We start from the raw sequence: 24355 nt of genomic DNA, 5'->3' as shown, positions 1-24355 counted from the left end.
GGAGTGCTGGTGGTGGTGAGATTATAGGTGGTATATAAAATCTTCTAAGTTTTCTGTTAAGTAAAATGAGACCTTAGATAATAAGAATTTCTGTAAAATTTTTCTACATCTTTAATATTGTGATGTTTGGTATTGAGTAACTTAGTCATGATTCCATTGCTAGTTATCAGTACTATTTTAAATGAACAAAGGAAAGTTGGCAGGTTTAAAGAGAATTCTTTTTTTCACCTCTGTAAGTTTGACAGTTTGATTTTTTTACTCAACTATTCTTCCTGGCATTTTATATGACCTTGTTTATATACGCTATTATTTTTATTTTATTGTTAGATAGTCTTGGTTATTTCAGCTCTTTAATAAGGTTATTGGAAATGAAAAATAATTGATGGTGTGGTGGATACTGCCCATGCTTATCTAATACACATTTGCTTTTCCTCACAAACAGAACCTTGATTTCATTTTCAAAGTGGCTTTTTGCCTAGCTGAACAATATGTTTCCAGCCTTCTTTGCAACTATGAGTGGCCATGCAATTTTATTCTGCTCAGTGAAGCTTTAAGTGGAAGTCACTAGATAGATCTTCTTAAAGAAGTCAGAATGTTTTGGCTTATGCCCTTTGTCTTGTGCCCTTCCTTTTATCCTACCTAGAACTTGGACAGGATGCTTGAGGATGAGACTTGGAGTGACAGACGTTTGATGAATGTCACATATAAGAGTGTTCAATGGGAAGACAGAAGGAGCTTTAGATCTTTCTTAACATGTGGGAGGCCTTATCAGATCTGGATTGCCCACCTCCAGTCTAATTATATTAGAAAAAAGACACTGCAGTATGTTGAAGCTACTATTTAGATGGGACTCTGTTACATGTAGTTGAATATAAGTTCTAACTTACACATGGGTTTCTGTAAAAGATATTTAGATGTACATTATCTCAAACCTGATTTTCAGATGCTTTTTATTTTTTCATTTCATTTTGTAATTTGTTTAGGACCCTTCAACTCTGAAGTTATATATATTATGCATATTTAAATTGTCAAGTACAATTTGAAATGCACATTTTACAATTATAACATTAACAAATCTGTATACAGAATATTTTAAAACCTTATTTTGAAGTTTGAAGTTAATTATAAATTAAAGTTGCAAGATAGTACAAAGAACTACAACTTTTTTTTTTTTTTGAACTATTTCAGAGTAAATTGCAGACATCATGCCCCTTTAAAACTTAAACACTTCAGGGTGTATTTCCTAAGAAAAAAGATATTTTCTTAAATAACTATAGTGCCGTTATCAAATTCAGGAATTTAATATTAACAAAATATTATTACTAAACAGTTCATATTTGTATTTCTCCAGTTGTCCCAGTAATGTCCTGTATAGCATTTAGTGTTGTACGCCACATTACATTTGATTATCAGGCCTTTTTTGTCCCCCTTAATCTGGAAACTCACTCTTTGTCTTTTATGATATAAACATTTTAAAGATGACAGTAATTACTTTGTAAAATGTCCTTCAGTTTGGATTTGTCTGATGCTTCTGCAAGTTTAGATTCAGGTTATGCATTTTGGGCAGGAATACCATAGGTGATACTGTCGTCTTGTTGTATCGTACAACATCAGGTGGCATATACTGTCATCTTATCCCATTATTGGTAATTTTAAATTTGATTACTTGATTGAGGTGGTACATGGCATGTTTCTTCATTATAAAGTTATATTCTTTCTCCCTTTATAATTTGTAGGAATAGAGTTTAAACTATGTAACTATCCTGTTTTTATCAAACTTTTACCCCGTAGTTTTATCATCTATTGATTATTCTTGACTGATTTATTACTGAGATGAATGTAAAACATTTTCGAGAAAAATTTCAGCGGATCCTTTTATTCTAGTGATGCCCTCCATTTCATTTCCATTGATCTTCCTTTATTTCATGGTGCTGTCTTACAGTTTTGGGGAACTTGTTTAAAGAAATACAGAGATATAGGAAGGAACATGTTTCTTAATTAGGGATGTTCAGGGCATCGTTTGATAGTGGAATCCCATCCCTTTTTCTCTCCGACAGAGTATAATAGATCATAAAGACCAACAGATCTGAAGCAAATGAGGGCAAGTGATGGGATCTTTTATGACAGATTAGAGAATGAGATGATCTTATTTTTCCTCAAATAGATCTTAGGATCCCCCATGATGTAATATACGTATCTAGTGCATGGCCTGTCCTTTGGCCTGTCTTTTTCAGACATCCTAGGTGAATGGATGCTGGCTGACCCTAGGGGCAGGGAGGAGATGCTAGAGCTGCAAGGATTTCATTCAGTGGCCTCAGCCTCTAGTGAAAGCCCAGGGGATAAAACTGTTTTCCTTAATTCTTCTAGCCTTAACTTTGTGCAAATCACTGCTTTTCTTGTGGGGAGGAATAAATTAGGCAGTGAATAGGCCAGAAACTGGTTAATCAGTTTTGGGAAGTGATGTAGAAGTTCCCTTTTGGAAACAGGAGAATGGAGTAGGGCTCCCCACAGCATGGTTTCTTCCTAAAATAGTGAAATTTGTTAAGTCTTTGTCGAGTTCTATATTTTTTCTTCTCTGTACTAGTTTGTGTTTTCTTTTCTTTTTTTTTTAACCCAAAGGTCATTTATTTTCTTATTCTTAATATATTTTCAGAATTTAAAGTGTAATGATTTCGGTTTTTTTTTCCTCTAGCACCAGCAGACATTTTTGAATCAGCTGAGAGAAATCACTGGGATTAATGATGCCCAGATACTACAGCAAGCCTTGAAGGTATGGCCTCTGTTTCATGGCATACATTTTAAGTTGTACCCTCATCTCTACTGTCTACCATGTTTGAAAGGTTTTTAGTTACATTTTGTGGTGTAGTAATAGAGATATAGGAAAGAACTTTTATAATGTAAGAGCCTTACTTAGGGTGTAATTTTGAGCATGTTAGTTTTCAGCAGCCTAATGTTCTAGGATACCTTGAAGTGACAGATAATCTCCATATGGAACACTTTCATGCAAAATGGAAGGATATGAATCCAAATGCGATGGCTGATTGTACTCAAGAGCTGTGATGTTAGAATTTAAATAGGGGTAGAGAGTGAGGTGGGGTAGAGAAATACGGGGAGGGAGAAGAGGAGAGAGAAAATTAATAGAAGATAAGAAGCTTAATTTTTTCCTTCCAAGGAGAAATAAAACTTGGCTAACATTTAACTAATTACACCTTACGAACATTCAATAGCAAGCTGGTTAGTATATGCAGTAAATAAAATGCATCATTTTGGTTGCATCTTCTGTTCCCTCATTTTCACATGGAGAAACTCAGATGGATATGCCCACTGAAAAAGATCAAGAGAATAAAAGATGTTTAAGAACTAGAACTGCAGGGGCACATGGGTGGCTCAGTTAAACCTCCAACTCTTGATTTCAGCTCAGGTCATGATCTCAGGGTCCTGAGATCCAGCCCTGCCTTGGGCTCATTGCTCCGTGGGGAGTCTGTTTGAGATTCTCTCTCTCCCTTCCCCCCAACTCCACCTTGCTCTCTCTCTTATAAATAGGATATAAATAAATCTTAAAAAAAAAAAGAACTAGAACTGCATTTTAAAGTAATTTCTATATTGCTACTAAAGGCTAACAGCAATATAGTATTTTTGCTGTTGTAAGGCATACATACAACTTCAGTCCTTCGGAACTTACTCCATGATACGAGTTTAATTATGTAATTTTTGATTCCTAGCCAAAAGTTCTTCATTTGTTTCTAGAAATAATCATATCTTTTAGATGATTGTAATCATGATAATAATCACTGGTGGTTATTAAGCTCCTGTAGTACTAGGTGCTACTCTAAGTGGCTAACACCTCCTTGTAACTCTACTGAGGAAGCTGTGGTATGTGGGTGAGCTGGAAGAGAAACCGAGCAGCCTGGTCCTGGGGTGGCACACTTAATTTCCACTTTTACTGCAAGCTTTGCTTCATTTTTTTTTTTTCCTATCAGGAAAATGATGAAACAGTGCTGTTTAGAGCATTAATGCAGGGTTGATGAAGCAACTCTTAGTATTTGGAGAGGAAGCAAAAATGTCAGACCTCATTTTTTATGATTATAACATTTAGATGATTGTTAGTCCTTTCCTTATTCTGATAAGTATGACTCAGTCACTCCATGTCTGTTTTCAGAAAGTGCCTTTACCATTCTATATCTCTGAGTGTGAGGCTATACCCAAGGTAATCCTTGTCAGGGCAAGTTTGGGGAATTCACTTTTCTTTTTTTTTTTTAACTTGGGAAACATGTAAAATATGTTTAATTAAATGAACATAAAGAGTTAATCAAATGAACTGTTGTCCACATTTTCTTTGAGTTAAGTTGTGTGCTATAGTTTTTTGTTTTTTTTTTTAACTTTGGTTTCATTTACCAGTAGTTGGTAGGGTGGGGGGTCAGTGTACTTAAACCTTAACCATTACCCAGTATAAATTTGTAAGGTGTTTAATAATGAGTTCACTTTCTCAGTAATGCACTGACGAGAAACACCATGCTGTTGATTGATTTCAGTAGTTTTATTTTAAAAATCTATTTTTAGCCCTCCAAAGTAAGTGATCTGTCTCCAAGTTGTGTAAATCCCTGTTGTATTCAGTTTATTATTATTATATGAAGTAGTATATAAAAAGCACTTGGCACATTTCTTGGCCCATAGTAAGTGTTCGATAAATGTAGCCATTGTTACTGCACATTACTCTACAGCTGTTTTACTTATCCAGCTACAGATTATATTATACCCATATTTCTGGTGAGTCATTTAAGAGTCTTCTAATGGTTGTGATATAAAGTTTAAAGCATTGGTGCTTTTCCAACTGCACTCTTACTTTTTTCTCTCTTCCCTGGCTAACGATAATTGGAGTTGGGGTGGGTTGGGGACCTCATTCTTCCAGTTGCTCAGGTTTCAAATCTTGGAATCATCCTCATCTTTCTCCTTCTATCACCTCTCACATTTAATGTGATGTTGGACTCTCTGCCTTAGCCCTTTCTTTCCTATAGTCTATTCTCAACACACAGCCAGAGTGATCTCTTTAAAATGTAAGTCATACCATGTCATTTCTGTCCAAAACCCTCCACTGGCTTCCTATTACAGTCTCTGTGTATGCTAAAGTTCATGAGGCCTGCATAGTCTTAGGTGTTCTGGCCTTCTGTTACAAAGATCACTTCATTATTAATATCTGGGCTTCCTAATGTTTCAGTTAGCTGTCCCGGAACTACTGTTGTATTTATTTACTCTACAGAGAATAAAGAGAACTGGTTATGTCTCTTCTCATTATTTTGCTGTTAAAAAATTCTTGGTTTTCAAGCATCTGCTTTCTTCTAAATTAACTTCAGAATAATTTTGTCCAGATATGCTTTTGATGAGAACTATGTTAAATTTATATACTTAATTTGGGTAGGATTGTCATCTTGACAGGATTGAGTATTTCTGTCTGGTTCTGTGTGTCTCTCTGTACTATCAAGCTTCGGAATGTTTTGCTGTTTTCTGCCTACAAGTCTGACATTTGCTTAAGGTTGCCTCTAGGTGTGCATTCAGCATCCATATTAAAAGTTTATAGTTGTTCTTTGCAGAAGTACTGTTTTAAATATTCATTCTCATCCTTTTGTATGGCAAGTTCCAAAAAACATTTTTTAGTTTATTTGTTTAGAAGCATAAGTTTTGTGATTGACTTTTGTTAAGGAGAAATGAAAGTAATGGGAAACTAAGAAATTATAGAATTGATTCTTATAATAGTAGTCATAATAGAAAAAGGAATTACTATTAATAGAATATACTTTGTTTATGATGAGTTTGTAAAATTAGGATCACATAGAATGATTTCAAATCTAAAAGTGATTTTTGCTATTAAGTATTAGTTGCTGTGGAGAAACTTAAATAAATCATGTGGGAATGTATGGAAGTTATTCCAAAATGTTTGATGTTCCATTCTTGATATTTGAAGGATAGTAATGGAAACTTGGAATTAGCAGTGGCTTTCCTTACTGCAAAGAATGCCAAGACCCCTCAGCAGGAGGAGACAACTTACTACCAAACATCACTTCCTGGCAATGATAGATACATCAGTGTGGGAAGCCAAGCAGACACAAGTAAGTTTACTTCTCTTTCTTAATATTTTAGTAAGAATGTAATGAAAAACTTCCCTTGGGAATATATTTTGTTTAAGCAGAGGTGAAGGACAGAGAACCACTTTACTTTAACCTTGGTTCAAATGTAGTTGAAAAGAGTATATGTTTTTATTAGCTGCATTATTTTCTCCAGTTCAGGCGTAAAAGATTGTATTTGAGTTACGTATCCTTTCATAGAGCATTTCATTTAGTATTCATTGTTTTGAGCTATAGAACAGCTATAGGTGTTACTCATGAAAGAAACAAACATTTCCAGGATTTTATATGGGCACAAACATTTGTTTTATGGATTTTAAGTGTTGGTAGAGGCCTTAGTATTATTTTTGAAGGTAAGCTATTGTTTCTAATTACTGATAGGTTTACAACAGAATTTCCCTTCCCTCAACCCTCGCCCCTCACCAAAATGAAGATTTTAGAAAAGAGTTTATTACCATGTAACAAAATAAACACACGTACACATATATACATATATATGGAAAGTTTTATGTGGGATTCTACTTTTTCTTTATAATGTGAATAGTTCTGCTTATATGTAGCGCTGAATTTTTCAAAATATGTTTAGTTACCTCTATCTCATTATGATATAGTGACTGCACTGTATAACATGTATTTATTTTATAAAAGGTATTTATTTTTATGCATTTTGTATTTGAGAAATTTGATTATTAACTTGTATTTGAAGAGAATTTCTGAAACTTTTTTTTTTTAAGATTGTATTTTTAAGTAATCTCTGTACCCAGGATGGGGTTTGAACTCAAAACCCCCAGATCAGGAGTTACCTGCTCTACTGACTGAGTCAGCCAGGCACCCCTCTGATTTTGTTTATAGACCTCCTCAGAGTTAAAAAACAACCAGCAAGAACACATTCACATGGTTGTTTATAACTGTTGTCAGTAAAGATTATTTTAATGTTTGTTGATAAAATATTTTAATTTCAAATTTTCAGGATAATCTTAATATTTTTGTTCACAAACAATCTTATGTGTCAAAAGCTGAAATACTCCTACCTCATATAGGTAATAGGTGATGGAAGAAGTTTTGTATATGTGAGACAGACCTAATTGTTTATGTCTACGTTCAAGACAAACTGTTTTGGACCCTATCTACATCTCTAACTTTATTTTCTACTGTTTTTCTCTTTTTACTTTATAAAACCATGATAATTCAGGATGGCTTGGAGTTCTTATCCACCCAGTGCTATTTAATTTCTTTGGTCTTTACACTTGCTGTGCCTTCAGTCTGGAATTCCCTCTAGCCTTTACCCCCAGCTTAATTACCTCTGGTGTTTTTAGACTTAGGTCAGGAGCTTCTGGCTTCTAGGTTGGAGCAAGCGCTTCTGTAGCACCCAGAGTGTACTTGGGCCTTCAGGAATACTGTGTTATTTTGAAATTATTTGCTTGTGCCTTTCTTTCTTACCAAACAGGAAGCTTAACAGGGCAAAAGACCATTGATGTGCCTATCATCATGCTAGAATAGTTTGCATAGTTTCTCAAAAAGTGTTCATTGAATTATTTTTGATAATATGTATAAAAAAGCTGTTTCAGAACCAATGAAAAAGAATGAGGTTGAGAAGCTTGTTGAAAGAAGTTAGAAAAAAGAGTAGTATAAATAGTGGAGGAACTAGTGTGTGAGAATAACATCTGTCTTTCAAGGTTCCAAGACTTGGGGGAAAATGAAATTAGGTAGAGAAAGGAAAAAAAGTTTTCGACTGAAGGCAACTGGTTAAAGTGAAGGAAACAGGAAATTGACTAAACATGGTTTAGTGGAAACATTGTTCTAGTGGAAAGGATGACAAGATTTTAGACTGATAGATGTGAATTCTTAATATAGATGGTAGACTTTGTGACATGAGGTAGTATATATAGAGGTAGGTAGGGGAATTAGGATTTATAAGACTTTCCAGAGTAAAAGAAGATGTCTTATTTGCTCTGTAAAATCAGCAAGTATTGTTTAAGCCATATGTTAACACCTGTTCAAGACTTTTGACAAGGAATAATGAAAATGTTGTGGACAAAAGAGATTTGAATAGGTGCTCTTAGGGAGAAGGCAAACCTGATTTCAGAAGGCGTGTGCCCCGTTGAATGATAATTAAAAATTGTGTGTGTGTGTGTTTGTGTATGTAGCTCTTGGAAAATATTAAGTAATTTTTTTATAAGATTTATTTATTTGAGAGAGAGATCACGTGCCCGTGCATATGCAGGGTGGAGGTGCAGAGGGAGAGGGAGAGACAGTCCCAAGCGGACTCCACATTGAGTGTGGAGCCTAATATGGGGCTCGATCTCATGAGATCACAAGATCACGACCTGAGCTGAAACCAAGAGTTGGTCACTCAACCAACTGAGCCACCCAGGTGCCCCTCATTAAATATAATTTTATATTTCACTTTAAAGAAATGGTAGAGAAATGGAGTTTCTGGTTTCATTACAACTGATCATCATATTGAGCAAATTGTGTGCTGTTGTGGTTTCTTTCTCAATAAAATGTGCTATCCTTCTCACCAAGGTGCTAATTTATAATTAGTAATTTAATAAGTTGGTTAGTGTGTCCATAAAGTTGTTTGCAGATTATTGAGAAAAACCCTTATAAAAATAAAATGTGGTGATTGTATTATAATAGTATCAAAATGTGAAAAAAATGGGGTGAGGTAACATTCTTTTCCATTTAACAAATTTGTACCATACTTCGTAAAGTTCTAAGAAGTACAGTTGCTTTTAGGAAATAGATTCAGCATTTAAATTTGTCATTGTCACAGTAGTGTTACATGGTCTAAAAGTGAGAAAGTAAGGAGATGTCATGCATTCAACAGATTTTTTAAATTACTATGCTATTAGTCCTGAGAAGAAAATGACGTCTTTTGTCTATTTTTACTTCTTGGAAGGAGGGGTAAAACATGTGAGGAGGAAAGATAGGAAATAATTACAAATATATATTCAAACACAGGCCTCTATTGAGAAAACTGGGTAAGTGCTACAGGAGTCTGGTGTATTGAAGCACCAGAGTGTGAGGAAGTTCTTAAGCAATTGTTCTGGATATCTAGAACAATATAAAAATCCTTTTGAGCATTTTCTCAGTTTTATATGAAATATGTTGTTATTTGAAAGTTGACCATACTGTAACTTAATTTTTTCAAATATGGCATGTTTTTTAATTTTTGAAAAGTTTTTAATTCCTTCTTTTCTCAGTATTAAGTCTCTTACAACCAGGGCTAAACATAAAGCAATGCTAACTTTAAGTGAGCCATCTATTGGTTATGGTGCTGACAAAAAACATCGGTATTTTGAAATAAAAATCTCTAATGCTAAATACATAAGATTCCTTGTTGATAAAAGCTCCTTTGGAAGGAATAAAGTACATCTTTTTTAATGACTAGAAAAGATTAGCTTTTAAAATAATATCCTATAGAAGTCACATTTGGGGCTTGGGAAATTTTCTGTTACTCATAACTCTATATGTCAGAAGATAAAATTATATCACTTTAAAGATTTAACACGTATTTGTGAACCTTTGTTTAATATTGAAGAAGTAATTACATTTTCAGTGGTTAGTAGGACTATGATTGTCCTTTCTATCTTTCATTTTTGAGAAAAAAGAAAACATTTCAAGGGAAGCTTATACTCTGCATAATAAGGAATTAAGTAGTAATGTACTTGGTGTCTTTTTATTGCATTTGTAATTTTCCATACTCTCCTGAATTCTGAGGAAAGGCCCAAAACATTTGTAGTAATATTAGCTAAAATTTTAGGCATCTTTTTTCACTCCTTGGATCTCTTGTCCAGATTGGATATTGTGGATTGTCAAATGAATGCTTCCCTCCTCCAGCTAAAATTGGAAATAAAATTGTGTTGGAGTTTTGCAGTAAAAAAATACTAATGCAGAGCGGACTAGGAAACAATGCAAAATATTGAGATATCATAGATATATACTAGACTCTGCTAAGTTTTTGTGTCATGGCAAACTCTTGTCATAGACATGACCATGCAAGGCTTTTGCCCAATTTGAAATCAAATAGGTAATATTCTTCCTTTCATGACCATTAAATTCTTTTGAACTTTTTTTTTAAAGATTTTATTTATTTATTTGAGAGAGAGAGAATGAGAGATAGAGAGCACGAGAGGGAAGAGGGTCAGAGGGAGAAGCAGACTCCCCGCTGAGCAGGGAGCCCGATGTGGGACTCGATCCCGGGACTCCGGGATCATGACCTGAGCCGAAGGCAGTTGCTTAACCAACTGAGCCACCCAGGCGCCCTGAACTTTTTTAAAACAGGAAAAAAACAGTATATGCCCACCAGAACAAGATGTACTACAATTGAGCAATCAAAGTATGGGTCAAAAGATGAGAGGGATTTGGGTAGGTAATTTTAACACAGAAAGTATTGCCATATGTTATTGGCTTAAGTTTTAGAGAAATTGTTACAACACATCAGAATGACTGTTAAGTGGTCAACCCTTCACAAATTTAGAATCAGTGTATTTTCTTCCCCTCAAAAGGAATTGAATTATTAGGTAAGGATTGCATAGAAAGTGAGAGGTTCTGTCTTAGAACTCTGGTCTTATATTGCTTGGCCAGCCTAACAGTGATTTAAAGCTCAAGTGATAAATAGATCCAAGTCTAGTGCGTTCATCTCTGCTAAGGGTAAATTGCTTAGGTTAAGCAGTTTAGGATTTTATTAATTGAACGCTAATTTTTCCCATTCTTTAAAAATGTTAAACAGGTAACTATGGATAGAACAAAAATTGATGCAAAGAAAGTTAAATCTCTTTTTCCATAGAGATTTCTAATGCATAAAACTATTTTGACGATTCCCCAAAAGTCAAGGTTAAGCTTAAAAGTGAGATGCTACAGTGGTGTGAAAGTTACTTGTAACCGGTTGGATGTAAATAGGTTAGGCTTCTACTCTATTCTAAGCATGTACTTAGAATTCTGTCAGACATGTACTGCAAAATGATTTGTGTAACTTTATGAATTTTCTTAAATTTTATGGCAGAATGATAGCCATGGGCTATAACTTTTGTTGACTACCTTTGTTCATATTTGCCTCTCTCTCAAGGGCATCCTCACTCTTCTGGTGGCCCAGTGATTTTTCTTCTTTTTTTTAAAACAAGCTCTTCCTAATATCTCAAAATAATCATTTAGTTTGCAGTTCTGTCAGTTTTTGTGTAGTTTTCCCTTCAGTTGCTCTTGCCTGGTATATATTATTACAACTCTTGTCAAACTCTTATTCAACACTTTAACTCCTAACTCCCCAAACAGTTCTTTCCATTCATATCATTCCCCTGCGTAGAAATCTTTGCTGGTGGTAAATATAAACTTGACTTATCAGGGTAGGGGAAAAAAAAGGATTTTCCTTAGGTTTAACCCTGTGTAGGTAAGGAAAACAATGGAGGAACTTTTTTTTCTCCTAAAAATCAAAATCTTTACATGTATTGTAGTTTCAACTATATTATGGGCTAAATTGACTTTTGTAAACTAACTTGGAACCTCATGTCATTTAATATACTGTTTTTATGGGAAAATGAATTATGAGTTATAAATAATGCCTACATTTGAAGTCTAATTCGTTGTTAAGTTCATGACTGCTAGCTATATTTTGGAGTGAGCAGAGAAATGTTTTATAGTTGGTATTTAAGTTTTACTCAAATGGTAGTTCTTTGGAGAGTGAAAGATTCATTAGGGTGAGTGTTATGTTTTGTTATATTTATTTCTGACTTTACAGAAAAAAAAGTTTGAATTCGGGCAGACTTGAAAATGATGGGGGTTTTTGTAACATGAGATTTTCTATAGTGTTACTCAGCTAACACTAACACATTCGTGCCCTTGAATTGTACTAGTTCATGCTAGTACTTGATTGAAACAAAGCTTGGTGTTTCACTGAGGTCCTTCCTTGACACAGATATAAAAATATTCATAATACTCTGGTATTTGGATGGAATTTTAAAAAGGCTTAATTTTTATAATTGAAATTAGAAATTGTTTCAGTTAGAAATTATTTATAGCCAAGGTGTGTTCTCTGTTCCTTTTTGAGTATAAGCATATAAGAAAGTCATAGAGGGCTAGTTTTCATTGTGAAACAAAAGTTCATTACATGCTTCATGTTTTAGGAGAAATTGTTCTAACTCTAGAAAAAGAAAAAACTCATGTTTAACCATTCTGTTGAAATAACATTTAATTCGTTAATATCTGGTCTTAAAATCATATGTTTTTGGTATATGAGCAGGTTATAATAGTCTTTGAGGATTGCTGTATTGTTTTAAAATATCCTATGGAAAGAAGAAGCTTTATGGAGTAATGGGAACATCATGGAGAAAAATTATTGTGATTATAATGAAATTACAAATAATAAATAAACCTCCTCCATTGCTTAAAGGAAAAAGCCCCAGCTTTTCAGTTAAGGACCAGTAGTCTCTGATTAACCTATCATGCTAACATTAAAGAATACTATTGCTTGTTTCTTCCTTTGCTTACACTCAAAATACTTCTGACACCAGATGTGTGAATTTTTTTCCACACCTGACTGATTCTCCAACACCAGCTGGGTATCCTGCGATTCAATTCAATTCTGACACTCTCTACCTGACATTAGTTTCAGATTCTATAAGGTAAGGGCTCTCAGTCCCACAAGACTGCCCCCCACTTTAGATGCCAGTCACAAGTAGTGGGTCCCCACGTTACCCACACTCTGTCTGACTTGGCTACAAATTGGGAGTTCTCACAGCCTCCTCTTTGAGTTTGATAATTTGCAATAATGGCTCATAGAACTCAGGGAAACACATGTACTGGTTTATTTTATAAAAAGAATATGATAAAGGATACAGACGAACAGCCAGATGAAGAGATACATAGGGCAGGGTCTGGAAGGGTCCCAAGCTCTGGAGCTTCTGTCTCATGGAGTTGGGATGTGCCACCCTCCCAGCATGTGACTATGTCCACCAACTTGGAAGCTCTCCGAAGTCCATATTTAGGAACTTTATGGAGGGTTCATCGGGTAGGCATGATTGATTATTAACTTAATCTCTCGCCCTTCTCTCCTGCATGGAGAAAAAAGTTCCTCTCAAAGTTCCAAGCTTCTCATCATAGTTTGGTTTTTCTGGTGACCAGCATTCATCCTGAAGCTATACAGGAGTCCACCAGGAGTCATCTCATTAGAGCAAAAGATGCTCCTATCACCCAGGAAATTCTAAATGATTTAGGAACTCTGTGTCAGGAAATGGGTCAAAGACCAAATATTAGAAACTTACCTTGTTCTTTTTTTTTTTTTTTAAGATTTTATTTATTTGAGAGAGTGCATAAGAGAGAGAGCACCAGCGGAAAGAAGGGCAGAGGGAGAGGGAGAAGCAGGCTTCCCACTGAGCAGGGAGCCCGATGTGGGGCTCAATCCCAGGACCCCGGGATCATGACTTGAGCTGAAGGCAGGCGCTTAATGACTGAGCCACCCAGGCGCCCCTACCTTGTTCTTTGAATGGATTTACTTATGCATGATTTTATCATACCATGGAAAAAATTTCATTCTAAATGTTGGAAGAATGTCTACATTATAAAACAAATCAGAATTGTTAATCACTTGATTTCCCCAGAAAAGCTTTTAGGTGTTGGGAAGATGTGTGCATAGTGATAGAAACAAGTTTTCCAAAGTTAGCATTTTTGCTTGAAAAGTCCACATTATTCATTGGCAACACATACCTTCATTTGTTCTCCCGCAGGTGACAGGCTCACTTTGTTTATTCTCTAGAAAATATCTGCCAAATTCTGAAGTTTGAGTCCTCCTAGTTTGTAGTTTGTTCGTTGTTTTTTCAAGTAAAAATAGTGTGTTTCATGAAAAAAAAATCAGCCAGTTTAATTGGCTTGCAACTCAAGCATTGCACTAGTGTTTTCTCTTGAGCAAAAGCTTACTTTAGATGCAGCAGCAGTACTATGCATACTTCCTATTTTGTCATATAGAATTAAAAGAATATGTAAATCAGTGTTTGAGATTTAATACAATAAAATTTTCCCTTTTTATCAAGGATCTAAGAGAAACTGGCTTTTTTTTTTTTTTTAGTAGTGAGTATGTATAGTTGTAATACAGTGAATTGCCCAAAGAACTTGGTGTTAACTGCCTCAATTTGTGCAAAGATGCTATTGTTTTGTATCATCAGTGCACATATGATACGGGAGGAAAGGCAAATAGCATCTTAGTATTTTTATGAGAATATTTTTTTACTTATGGAACTCCCTTCTCTTTTAGGGTCATGGGGGAATACCCAAGGCTCCATTAACCACTCTTGGAGATTTGCTAGTATAGAGGAAAGATTTAATAGTTAGAAGACTTAAATTTAAAGCCTGTCCACCATTCTTTATTCTTAATGATGGTATACTTCATTTCTCACAACTTCAGTTATTTATGAAATAGGGTTAAGAACACTTTGCCTTGTTTTTTGCTTTTATGTTGCTTGAGTTACAATTAAGTTATGAAAAGCTCTAATTATAAGTTGTTGCTATTTCTAAATGAGTTTCTGCTCCAGCCAGTTTCCTTTACTTGTCAGACATGAAACGGTAAACACTCTAGATAGTTTCAAAGAAGAAATTTAATACAGGGGATTAGGTTCTTAAAAAAAGAAAAATCACTGGATAGACTGGAGGAGGGATCTTTAGCTCAGACTTGTGAAATGATTCCCAGATTCTTGCAGGACTGGCCAGCCAGGGAAGCTGCTCCCTCTGCCACTATTAGGAAGGTAGTGAATCTGGAGGCTGCCTCTACGACAGCTGAGTTTAAGAACATACTTCTGGAGCTGTAGGCCAGAGAACAAGCAGGCAGGATTAGGTAACTGCCACTGAGCTATGCCTGAACATTGGAATGCAGGAGTCTAGTTGCCGCTTCTACTCTCTGTCTCTTTGACATCCCCGAATCTGGAAACTGGACCCTGGAATGCTATGTGGAACAACCTGTATCTGTTCAGTCGTGCTGGAGAAAATAGCCTGAAGCAGTAGAACAGTGGCTGCCCACTCACTTCTGCCCTCTGTGTCCCGTGTTAGTGCATCTAGCTGGTGGAGCCTAAATTCTGTTCAGAACTGTGTAACTGTGAGTGAACTGGGAAAATAGATTTGTTTTTGTTTTGTTTTGTTTTGTTTTAATCTTTCTACCTTCTGTAGTTGAAGAAAGCACACTAGGAGGTTGAGGGAATGGAGTTTGAGGGCTAATTAATCATATTCCCCCAAACTGGTTTTTCTGCTTCTTTGTGATTTTCAAATTATTTTTTTTTACTTCTATTATTCTCTCTTTACTCACTTGAGTTCTAGTCATTATTTAATAAACAAGATAGTTCTCATTTTTTGAGGCGCATTCATGCTTCTCTAGTCCTAGCTTCTTCATCAGTTTTGAAGCTGGACTGGATGGCTCCATCCAGGTGATATCCATCTACAATTGTGATCTAGGTGGACTTGGGTCTTGTAAGCAAGACTTAGGAAACCTTCGGCCTTCCGGTGTACGTAGGCATGCTCCATCATTTCAGTACCTTGCTGTGTTCTGTTCTACATTTTACTTGACTGAATTTTTTTGGACCTTACTACATTTTCATGAGGTTTTATTATACTCTCTAAAGATATTTAAAAAACACCTTCCGTAGCCAACTATTATTTCTAATATTTTTAATATTTTTTTTTGTGACTGTTCAGAGAAAAAGTGTGGGTAACAATGGAAGTAGACTTTTGAAACTGTCAATATACATAATTTCTTTCTCAGTAAGTGTGGCATATTCTTTTTGAGTAACTACATATAACCCTAGAGTCAGATGGTAAAATGCAGGCATTTTATTTCCCATCCCCTACCCCTTTTTATGTTTCCCATCTTGCAAAATTTTTTTTACAAGATTACAAAGAAAAAATTTAATTTTTAACATGTCTCAAATACAAATAAACAAAATGAATATAAAATGTACCCAAAATACCTGTAAGCATAAGCCTAACCACACAAAGCTATAGCTTTCTGTCTTATCATACTGTTTTGTAATCCTCTACTTAGCAATATATTATGGTTCTTATGACAATGGGGGTATTATTACCATCTTTTGAGTGAAGGAAATTGACCAGATATATTGGAAAATTGGATTAAAAAGTTTTTTTTCTGAAGGTAGTAATAGCTGTTGCCGCTATTCTTTGGAAAAAGAATATTTAGAGCATCAAGACTGTTTTCTTTCTAACAAAAGAAAATGGTATCATTTATTTGTATATTTCTTTTTATGAAATGAGAAGTTTTTTTAAATGGAGAGGGCTGCATGTTCAGTCAGTAATTCGGATGGTAGAGAAGTATTTAAAATAGAAAGTGAAAGGTCCTGATAACTTCTCTTCCCATAACCCTCCTCCTCAAAATTAATCACTGTTAACAGTTTAATACATTCTTCCACTCTAAAAAATGTATACATATACACTTGACTTGTTTTTGTGTATAGTTCTTTATGTATTTATGGTCAGTTCTGAAGCATAATTTTTGAGATCTGTTATTAATTATTATACTTGTTAGATAATGTCTAGGTGGTAGTATGCATGCACTGTGATGTATGTATATTTGGAATAACTTCAGAAAGCATAAATGTAAATGTTTAATTATGCTGATTTCAATTTTTGTTGGTAAAAGCCTGTTTTTAGCAGTCTTTCTGCTTATTAGCTTTTAATCAGAGGCTTCGTAGTAAATATTGAGATTACTGTGCAGTGAAAAATATTTATGCTCTTAATGCTTTAGGCATATTTTTTAGGGAAGAACATTAAGTTTTAAAATATAACCAATTTAAAATGTGTTTGCATTCTCTTCAGAGAGGCTCTTATGGAGAATTAAGTTGGTGCTGACTTTGGTTTGAAAAGATATATTGGGTATAAAATCCCCATGATAAGAATTACCTTCATTTTGTTTGGCTTTTAATTTTGAGAAAGATAGTTTTGCTTTTCAGATGTGATTGATCTCACTGGAGATGATAAAGATGATCTTCAGAGAGCAATTGCCTTGAGTTTGGCGGAATCAAACAGGGCATTCAGGGAGACTGGAATAACTGATGAGGAGCAAGCCATTAGCAGGTAAAAACATAATTTGTATAAAGTAGTTATAAGTACTTTTTATAATAGAAATAATAATTGGCTTTAATTTCAAGAGGCACAAAGATACACTTCGTTATTCTAAATAAACCCATTAAAAAACTTTAGTATTGTTTTTGTATTTTCTGTAACTAAAATTTCTATATTCTAGTTCTGACTGCATTTGGAGTTTAGATTTTTAGGATTTTGGAGTGGCATTATGAGGCATTTAATTTAGGTGTATATTTTAATTTTTTTTTTATTTGTTTTTTCTTCCCTCATCTCTTTTGGATACATTGTTCAATTCAGTTTGTAGTCATTTATAGCAGGGGTCAACAAACTTTTTATGTAAAGGGCCAGTGGTAAATATTTTAGGCAATATTGTTGGCTATTTGGTTTCTGTCACAATTAGTCACCTCTAGGATAGTAGTGCTAAAGCAGCCATAGATAATACATAATTTAATGAGTGTGACTATGGTTCAATAAATCTCATTTTAAAAAAATAGGCCGCCAGCTGGATATAGCCCATGGGCCTTAGTTCTCTCCATCTTCTGATCTATAATATAATAGTATATTTATAGGCTTTTTTTTTTAAAGAAATAGGCAAGATTCCAAGATGTGTGATAGAATGTATCTTTTGATTTAATAATGAAAACTTTTTAGTTTGAAACATTTTGATTCATTTATGGATCAAATAAAAATAAATTTGACTTTATCATGAAACAATGTTGATTAAAAAAATCCTTAAAATATAATATAATCTTCTAAAGAACTCTATGGAGGTAGTGGTAACTATTTATTGAAAAAGAAATTGATCTTTTAAGAGGTTAAATGATTTTCTAAAAGTGCACAGCTAAAGTAAATCTTATGACTCCAGTGTTCTTTTCCCTTTAATACAAATTGTTTGGATGTACCAGCTTTCTCAGATAATTTCCCTTAGCATGGTATCATTAGTATATTTCTTTCTAAGTAATCTGAGATTACTGTGTGGTGGTAGATGTCTCAAAATGCTATGTTTATCAGGCACATAATTTTTCTTAGTAATACTTTTTAATGTCTTTAAGTGTTACTTTGGAAATTACTTCGTAAGACATTATAGTAAGATGGAACGACTTAAATTAAAATTCATTGTCCTTTTCAGTTGGGGGTAATACCAATTAATGCCAGTAATTTTAAATGAAAACCCCAAAATTCATACATTATCTTTAGACATTGTAATTAAGCTTATTTCTGAAGGATTTAGAGAAATTGTAAAATTAAGTTTGTTTCAAAAAATGGATTGGAATGAAATAATTGTCTTGAGTAATTACAAAACTTGACTAAACTTTGATGAGAAATATTTTAAACGTGAAATACATGAGTTGGATATCATTTAAAGGAAATGATCTATTATATGTAAGAAATTATAAAATAGAACATATATTACATATGTATTATATATATTTGTACATAAATTTATACCATAATATATACCTGAATATATACCAAATCTTGTTTTTAAAAGCATGTGTATATTTTTGTTTAAATGAATTTATATTAATATATAAATAGAATAAAGTCTGGAAGCTTATATACTTATAAATAGTGGCAGTAGTTTTGTATCACGTGTTTTCAAATTAAAACAGCACGTACTAATTAGTTAATAAGTAAAAATAACTTGAAAGTTAAAGGTTTAAAATTATTCCTAATCTGTTATAAAGTTCAGTGTATATTTTATATGTTTTTCTAGATAATTCATTTTTGTCCAGATGGTAACAAATATCTCTTAGGATGGTGTTCTTTTTTATTCTTGGTCTTCTAAATTTTAATATATTAAAATTAGTGAATATTTTATAAATATTTTTATTGTACATGACATTACAGAGATTTGGTGTAGTGTAATATGCCATAAAATGTTGTGTAAAATTATGTTCTGTAGAAGTAAAAAGTCATATTACTTTACTGTTGCAAAATACAAGTTTTTTGTGGTATGTGTAGATTTTATAATTTACAGTTAACAAAAAAGTGTTAAATGTAAAATGTGCAGTTAATAAGCACATATGTAAATCTCTGTGTCAGAAAAAGGGAAATGTAAGAATTCTAGCTAAACATTTGGCAAAGAGATAATTTGTTCCTATGCGTTTTTAATAGGCTTAGGATTCTAAATTCCAAGGGGGAAATGATGTATTTTTTAAGAAAAAGTGTATATATCATGCTTAAAAGTATAAATTTACTTATTCATTACTTAAGTTCACATAACAAAATTTTGCCAAATTCCTAGAATCATTTGATGATGGTTATATTTTAGCAGACATACTTTAATATGAATTCATACATTTGGAACACTACATTATAATTATTTGAGTTGCAGCCTATCTTTTTATATCTTAAAATCCTCTGTTTTAAGTACTCATAAATTTCATGGTGAAATTTCTTAAGAAATTGAACATTTTTAAAGTGTGCTTCTTAATATAATTACTCCTTAATGTCAGGATTGGATGTATTAATTTAATTATCTCTTGGTTGCTAATGCTTAGATAGGGAACAGGTGGAATATGGAGAGTTGAAGTTTGCTAATAAACTACATTGTAATTGATTTGTGTCTGTGTTGTGTTTGTTGTGAAAATAACTTGCCTCATGAAATGACTTTGAATTAATTGGGTAGAAGATTGGGAGCCACCTGGGGGTTTTCCCAACCAGAATGGCCTAGAGTTGTCATTAGCACAAAGAAAAAAGCATCATGTCAAGGAATGGTTAGGGTGGGTGGGATTCTGAATTTTTAAAATAGGTTTCTATAACTCCCACCCTTTTCATCCTGATCATTACTTAGGAAGCTGTTGTGAGAGGAAACTGCCTTAAGAAGATGTGTTGAACAGGAATAGGTGAGGGAGGCAATTAGAAATCTTTTTAAATTGATTTGTGAAAATAATTCTAGGGCTCAACAATATCACATGCCTGTGGATCGTTGAAGATCCATAGAATGCTTATTATTCCATGTTTTGAGCGGCTCTTATGATAAAAGGTACACCACTGTCAGATTAAAAGTGGTCTGGAAAAATTGAAAATATGAAACAGATTAGTTTCAAGGACTGCAAGACTGTGGTCAGAGTTGACTGATAAGATTGGAATAGCAATGCTCTAACTTGAAAAAGTGTCAATAATGAGGCACCACTGATAGTCCCAAGAGGGGTTGGAGTGAGTAAGGGGAGAGGTGGGTGGTCAAAGGTTCTTTGTAGTCAGGCTTCCAGAATTGGGCAGGAGTCACACCCCATACAGTGTATCATTCCTCATCATGAGACAAGTCAACTTTTGGCAGGAGTCACATGTCTGACAGGCAGTGGTAGCCTCTTTCGGAAACATAGAATCTCTTAATTTGTCCTCAACATATGATTGTGGATATGTTGCCCTGCTGGGTATGATGGTAGATAGCAGCAGTGATGGTCATCTGGGTAGTGCATACTTGCTGAGCCATCCCATTAGAGAACAGGCACCACTGTATATGTATCACAATGGCTAAAATGAAAAAATAGAAAATACCAAGTGTAGGTAAGCATGTGGAGTAACTGGAATGGTCACATATTGTTGGTAGGAATGTATAATGGAATTGCCACTTTGAAAAACTGGGAATTTCTAATGAATTCCAACATATACTATGCTAGTACTTAGTGTTTCCACCCCTAGGTATAGACTCTTGAGAATGGAGTACATAGTAGCTTTATTGATAATAACTAAAAACTATAAACAATTAAAACTTGACACAAAAGAGTAACTGATGTGTGATTCCATTTATGTGATGTTTAAGGACACGCAAAATGAATTTATGGCAATAGAAGTCAGAATGTAAATTTTCTGGCAGGTAGAGAGGACACTGTTAGCTGGAAAAAGGGTATGAGAGAATTTTCTAGAATAATGGAAATTTTCTATATCTTGATCTGGGTGGTGATCACATGGGTGTATACATATGTAAAAAGTTTCACTGAGCTGTACATTTAAGATTTGTGTATCTTACCATGTGCAGATTATCCCTCTACAAAGTACTCTTTACAAAAAAAGCATGTTTTGAGCTGTTTGATAATCAATATGCAAAAACTGTATTTCTATGTATAAAAAAGAATGATAGGGAGGAATTTTAAAAAGCTGCCATTTATAACATAAAACTGTGAAAGACCAAGAATAAATTTAATGAATGTGCAAGAACTTCCAAGAGGAAAATTAGAGGATATCATTGAGACACATTAATGAATATGTAAATAATTGGAAATGTATTTCACAAATTGGAACGTTGTAATTTTTTGGCGGGGAGCAGAGAGTGGAGAGGCAGAAGGCGAGGGGGAGGGAGAGAATCTTAAGCAGGCTCCACATCCAGTGTGGAGCCCCATGTGGGACTGAATCTCACGACCCTGAGATCATGACCTGAGCCCAAATCAAGAGTCAAGACTCTTAACTGACTGCCCCACCCAGGTGCCCTGGAGGACTGAACATTGTAAAAATGGTCAGTTCTCCTTAAACTGACTCATGGATTTAGTGTGATTCTAATAATAATATATTTTTTTAAAGGAAATCAACAAAATGTTTATTTCTTCCTTCCTTCCTTCCTTCCTCAGCTTAAATGATATGTATGTTTTTCAGTGAGTATGATGTTTCCCTAAATGTACTTAGATGATCTAAAGTGAGATGTTTTCAACATTACTGCTATAATGTAATTTAAGTAATTTAAATTTAAACAATACAAACATAATAAAACTAGCATAAAAGCCCAAAAAAACAAAATCAGTACAATAAAAATTTAATGAGGAGGTGAACATTTATCATAACTAAGTGCTTTAAATATTCCATATAGAGTGTGGAAGGAAAAGGGCAAAACATTTTGTCATCCTTTTATGTTGCTGCATGGTCATGACCAGTGTTGGGAAGATAAGAAAGCAGGTGACGGGTAGTGGGAATTGGTTTTTGATTTGTGGCTTTTGGGGTTGCCTTTCTTGGCATGCTATATTTTGTTATAAGCTATTTCTGAGCTCCGAGATTTGCAGTGTTAGTTTTTTTCTCTACTGACAGACTTAATACCTGGGTTTGTAGCTATTGCATACTTTATACTTCAAAGCCTGGGTAGTATCAATGGCTTTACTTTGGTGAGGCCAGGAAAGGAACCCTTGTGTAGCACTTGGCTTTATAGAAAGTTTATATTCATTTTGTCAATGCTGGACTACAGAAAGGGATGGGGGCTTGGGAATAGAGTAATATTTGGACTAGAGATTGGGCTTTTGCTAAAAAAATAGCAAAGAGATAGCAACATCTAATATCTTAATCATCCATACTTTGTTTAGCCCCTAGTATTTATCATGTATGCTTTAGGAATGAAACAGCTCTGTGTTTCTACCCTCCAGATGCTGAGTAATAAATAATTTTGGTGCAGTATGGTAAATGTATTTATAGTTTTTTAGGAGCCAGGAAGAGGTGGTAGGAAACTTACTGAAGCACATTTTAAGTCCCTGGTGATACAAAACTTTGTTAATAAGCTCTAAATCAAGAAGATCACAAAGTCATGATATTCTTTCATTCATATCTTTTAGTAACTTGTGCCATATGGTATGGTTAAAGAATATTACAATAAACCTATTTCTTTAAAGTCCATATTTTTGTTATAATGAATGATGAGATCTACCATATGACTGAATTGAAGATGTCTTTTATATATGACCACTGGTGCTAATTCTTCTGTTTGTAGTATTGTTGCTACTTTTCCCAGAACGCATGGCTTGTTTTAGTTCATTCATCTCTAATTACCAAGGTGGAAATAAGTTTCCCTTATTTATATACTTCTAAATATACATGTACATTACAAAAAGAACAAAATTGTCAAGTGAAAACTCTCACTATAAAAGTCAGTAAAAAATTAAATATACCTTCTTATATACAGCAGTCTTTTGTGTTATATTTGGCTTTTATATACTATGTATTAACTTTTCTCCTTTGAGAATAAACTAGTTTCCTTGTACAAAATCAGTTTGTTTCAGTTTATTCTTACTATATTATGCTGAACTGTACAACTTGAACAGTAGGAAGTCTTTCATGCTGTCTTTTTGACTTTTTATCTTCCCCTTACATTCTTGAAAACTTGGTAACAGTGGGATGTTCTAGATAAATTCTGATTTTCTTCTGCCCCAATTAACCTAACTAAATACCTTCCAAGGAGTTGTGGTACCTTTTAGTGGTAAATAGTTTATAAGAAAAAGCCTCCTAGGGACTGTGGTTGCATGTAAGAGCTGATTTTTGGGCAGAGTACTGCTGCTAATGTTGGATTACTTTTAATAGTTTATAGAAGTGTAAACTGTTCATTTTTAAATGTGTGAATGTACTTTGATCTTTGCATTATAACATATGTTCTTGTTACCGGCTATTTTTGGGGGTGTGTTTCATTGATTCCCAAAGAAAGGCCTTATCCTGTGTTCATATAAGTTATTTTAAATAATGATAAGTTTGAATCCTACTGCGTTGTATCTGACATGTTGAAAATAATGCTTAGAGATAAAAGCATAATTTACTTTTTCTCCATAATTAAGGAATATAGCTATATTAATTTGACATTAGTCTGATACGGCAAAATCTTTAAAATAAAGATGGTATAGCATGAATGAGATTTTCTTAAGCCAAAATGTTGGAAAAACTCATTCTTGCTGAGGTTTTTAAAACTAACACAAAATTAATTAAGACACCCGAAAATTACTTCGCTTATTTAATAGAGTAGTTAATAACAAATGTCTTGAAGCAGGCAAGATGCTTTGTTAATTCAGATGTTGGAATCAGGATTTTCCAGCATGTTGCAGCATGCTTAAGCGCAAGAACAGCATGTAAATGCTACTTTAAGCAAAGTAGCATTATTCTTGCCATATTTAGGTGTATTTAAGATACTCTGTAGGTAAGCTTATTTTGAAGAGGTAAACCTTTTATTATTCTGATATGTATGTAGGTCAACTTTTGGGTGAAGAAGTAAACACATAAAGACTCTCTTTAGTTAGCTGTCATAGAGTCCTAGATCTCTAGAACTGAGAGGAACCCTAGAATTTACGTTAGCTTTTTTTTTTTATAGAAAAGGAAATTAATGGTCAGAGGAGTAAAAATGCAGTTTGTTCAGTTTTTAATGTTTTCCTGATGATTCGAAGCAACTGTTATGAAAAACTAGTCATGTTATTTTGTAA

The 24355-nt window shown here is 33.9% G+C and overlaps 1 protein-coding gene across 5 annotated transcripts in view; it reads left to right on the top strand.

The window, feature by feature from the left end:
• USP25 (ubiquitin specific peptidase 25) overlaps positions 1–24355 on the top strand; it is a 126687-nt gene that overhangs the window by 21520 nt on the left and 80812 nt on the right. For 4 of the 5 annotated variants that reach the window (XR_003208538.2, XM_025872728.2, XM_025872736.2 and 1 more), the window contains exons 2-4: positions 2693–2770; positions 5960–6104; positions 17060–17183. Coding sequence is in view for 4 of the 5 variants with exons in the window: in XM_025872728.2 (XP_025728513.1) it covers positions 2693–2770; positions 5960–6104; positions 17060–17183 (347 nt within the window). In the remaining variant the exon portion in view is untranslated. Of the gene's footprint in view, positions 1–2692; positions 2771–5959; positions 6105–17046; positions 17184–24355 lie in introns of all 5 variants that reach the window. The other variant, XM_073891814.1, reaches the window with a different exon arrangement.

Source organism: Callorhinus ursinus, unplaced genomic scaffold (genome assembly GCF_003265705.2).
Source record: "Callorhinus ursinus isolate GAN/ISIS: 27379988/994484 unplaced genomic scaffold, GSC_fseal_2.0 scaffold1, whole genome shotgun sequence".
Classification (NCBI taxonomy): Eukaryota; Metazoa; Chordata; class Mammalia; order Carnivora; family Otariidae; genus Callorhinus; species Callorhinus ursinus.
The sequence above is the reverse complement of the archived record's forward strand: the minus strand, read 5'-3'. Positions and strand labels throughout refer to the sequence as shown.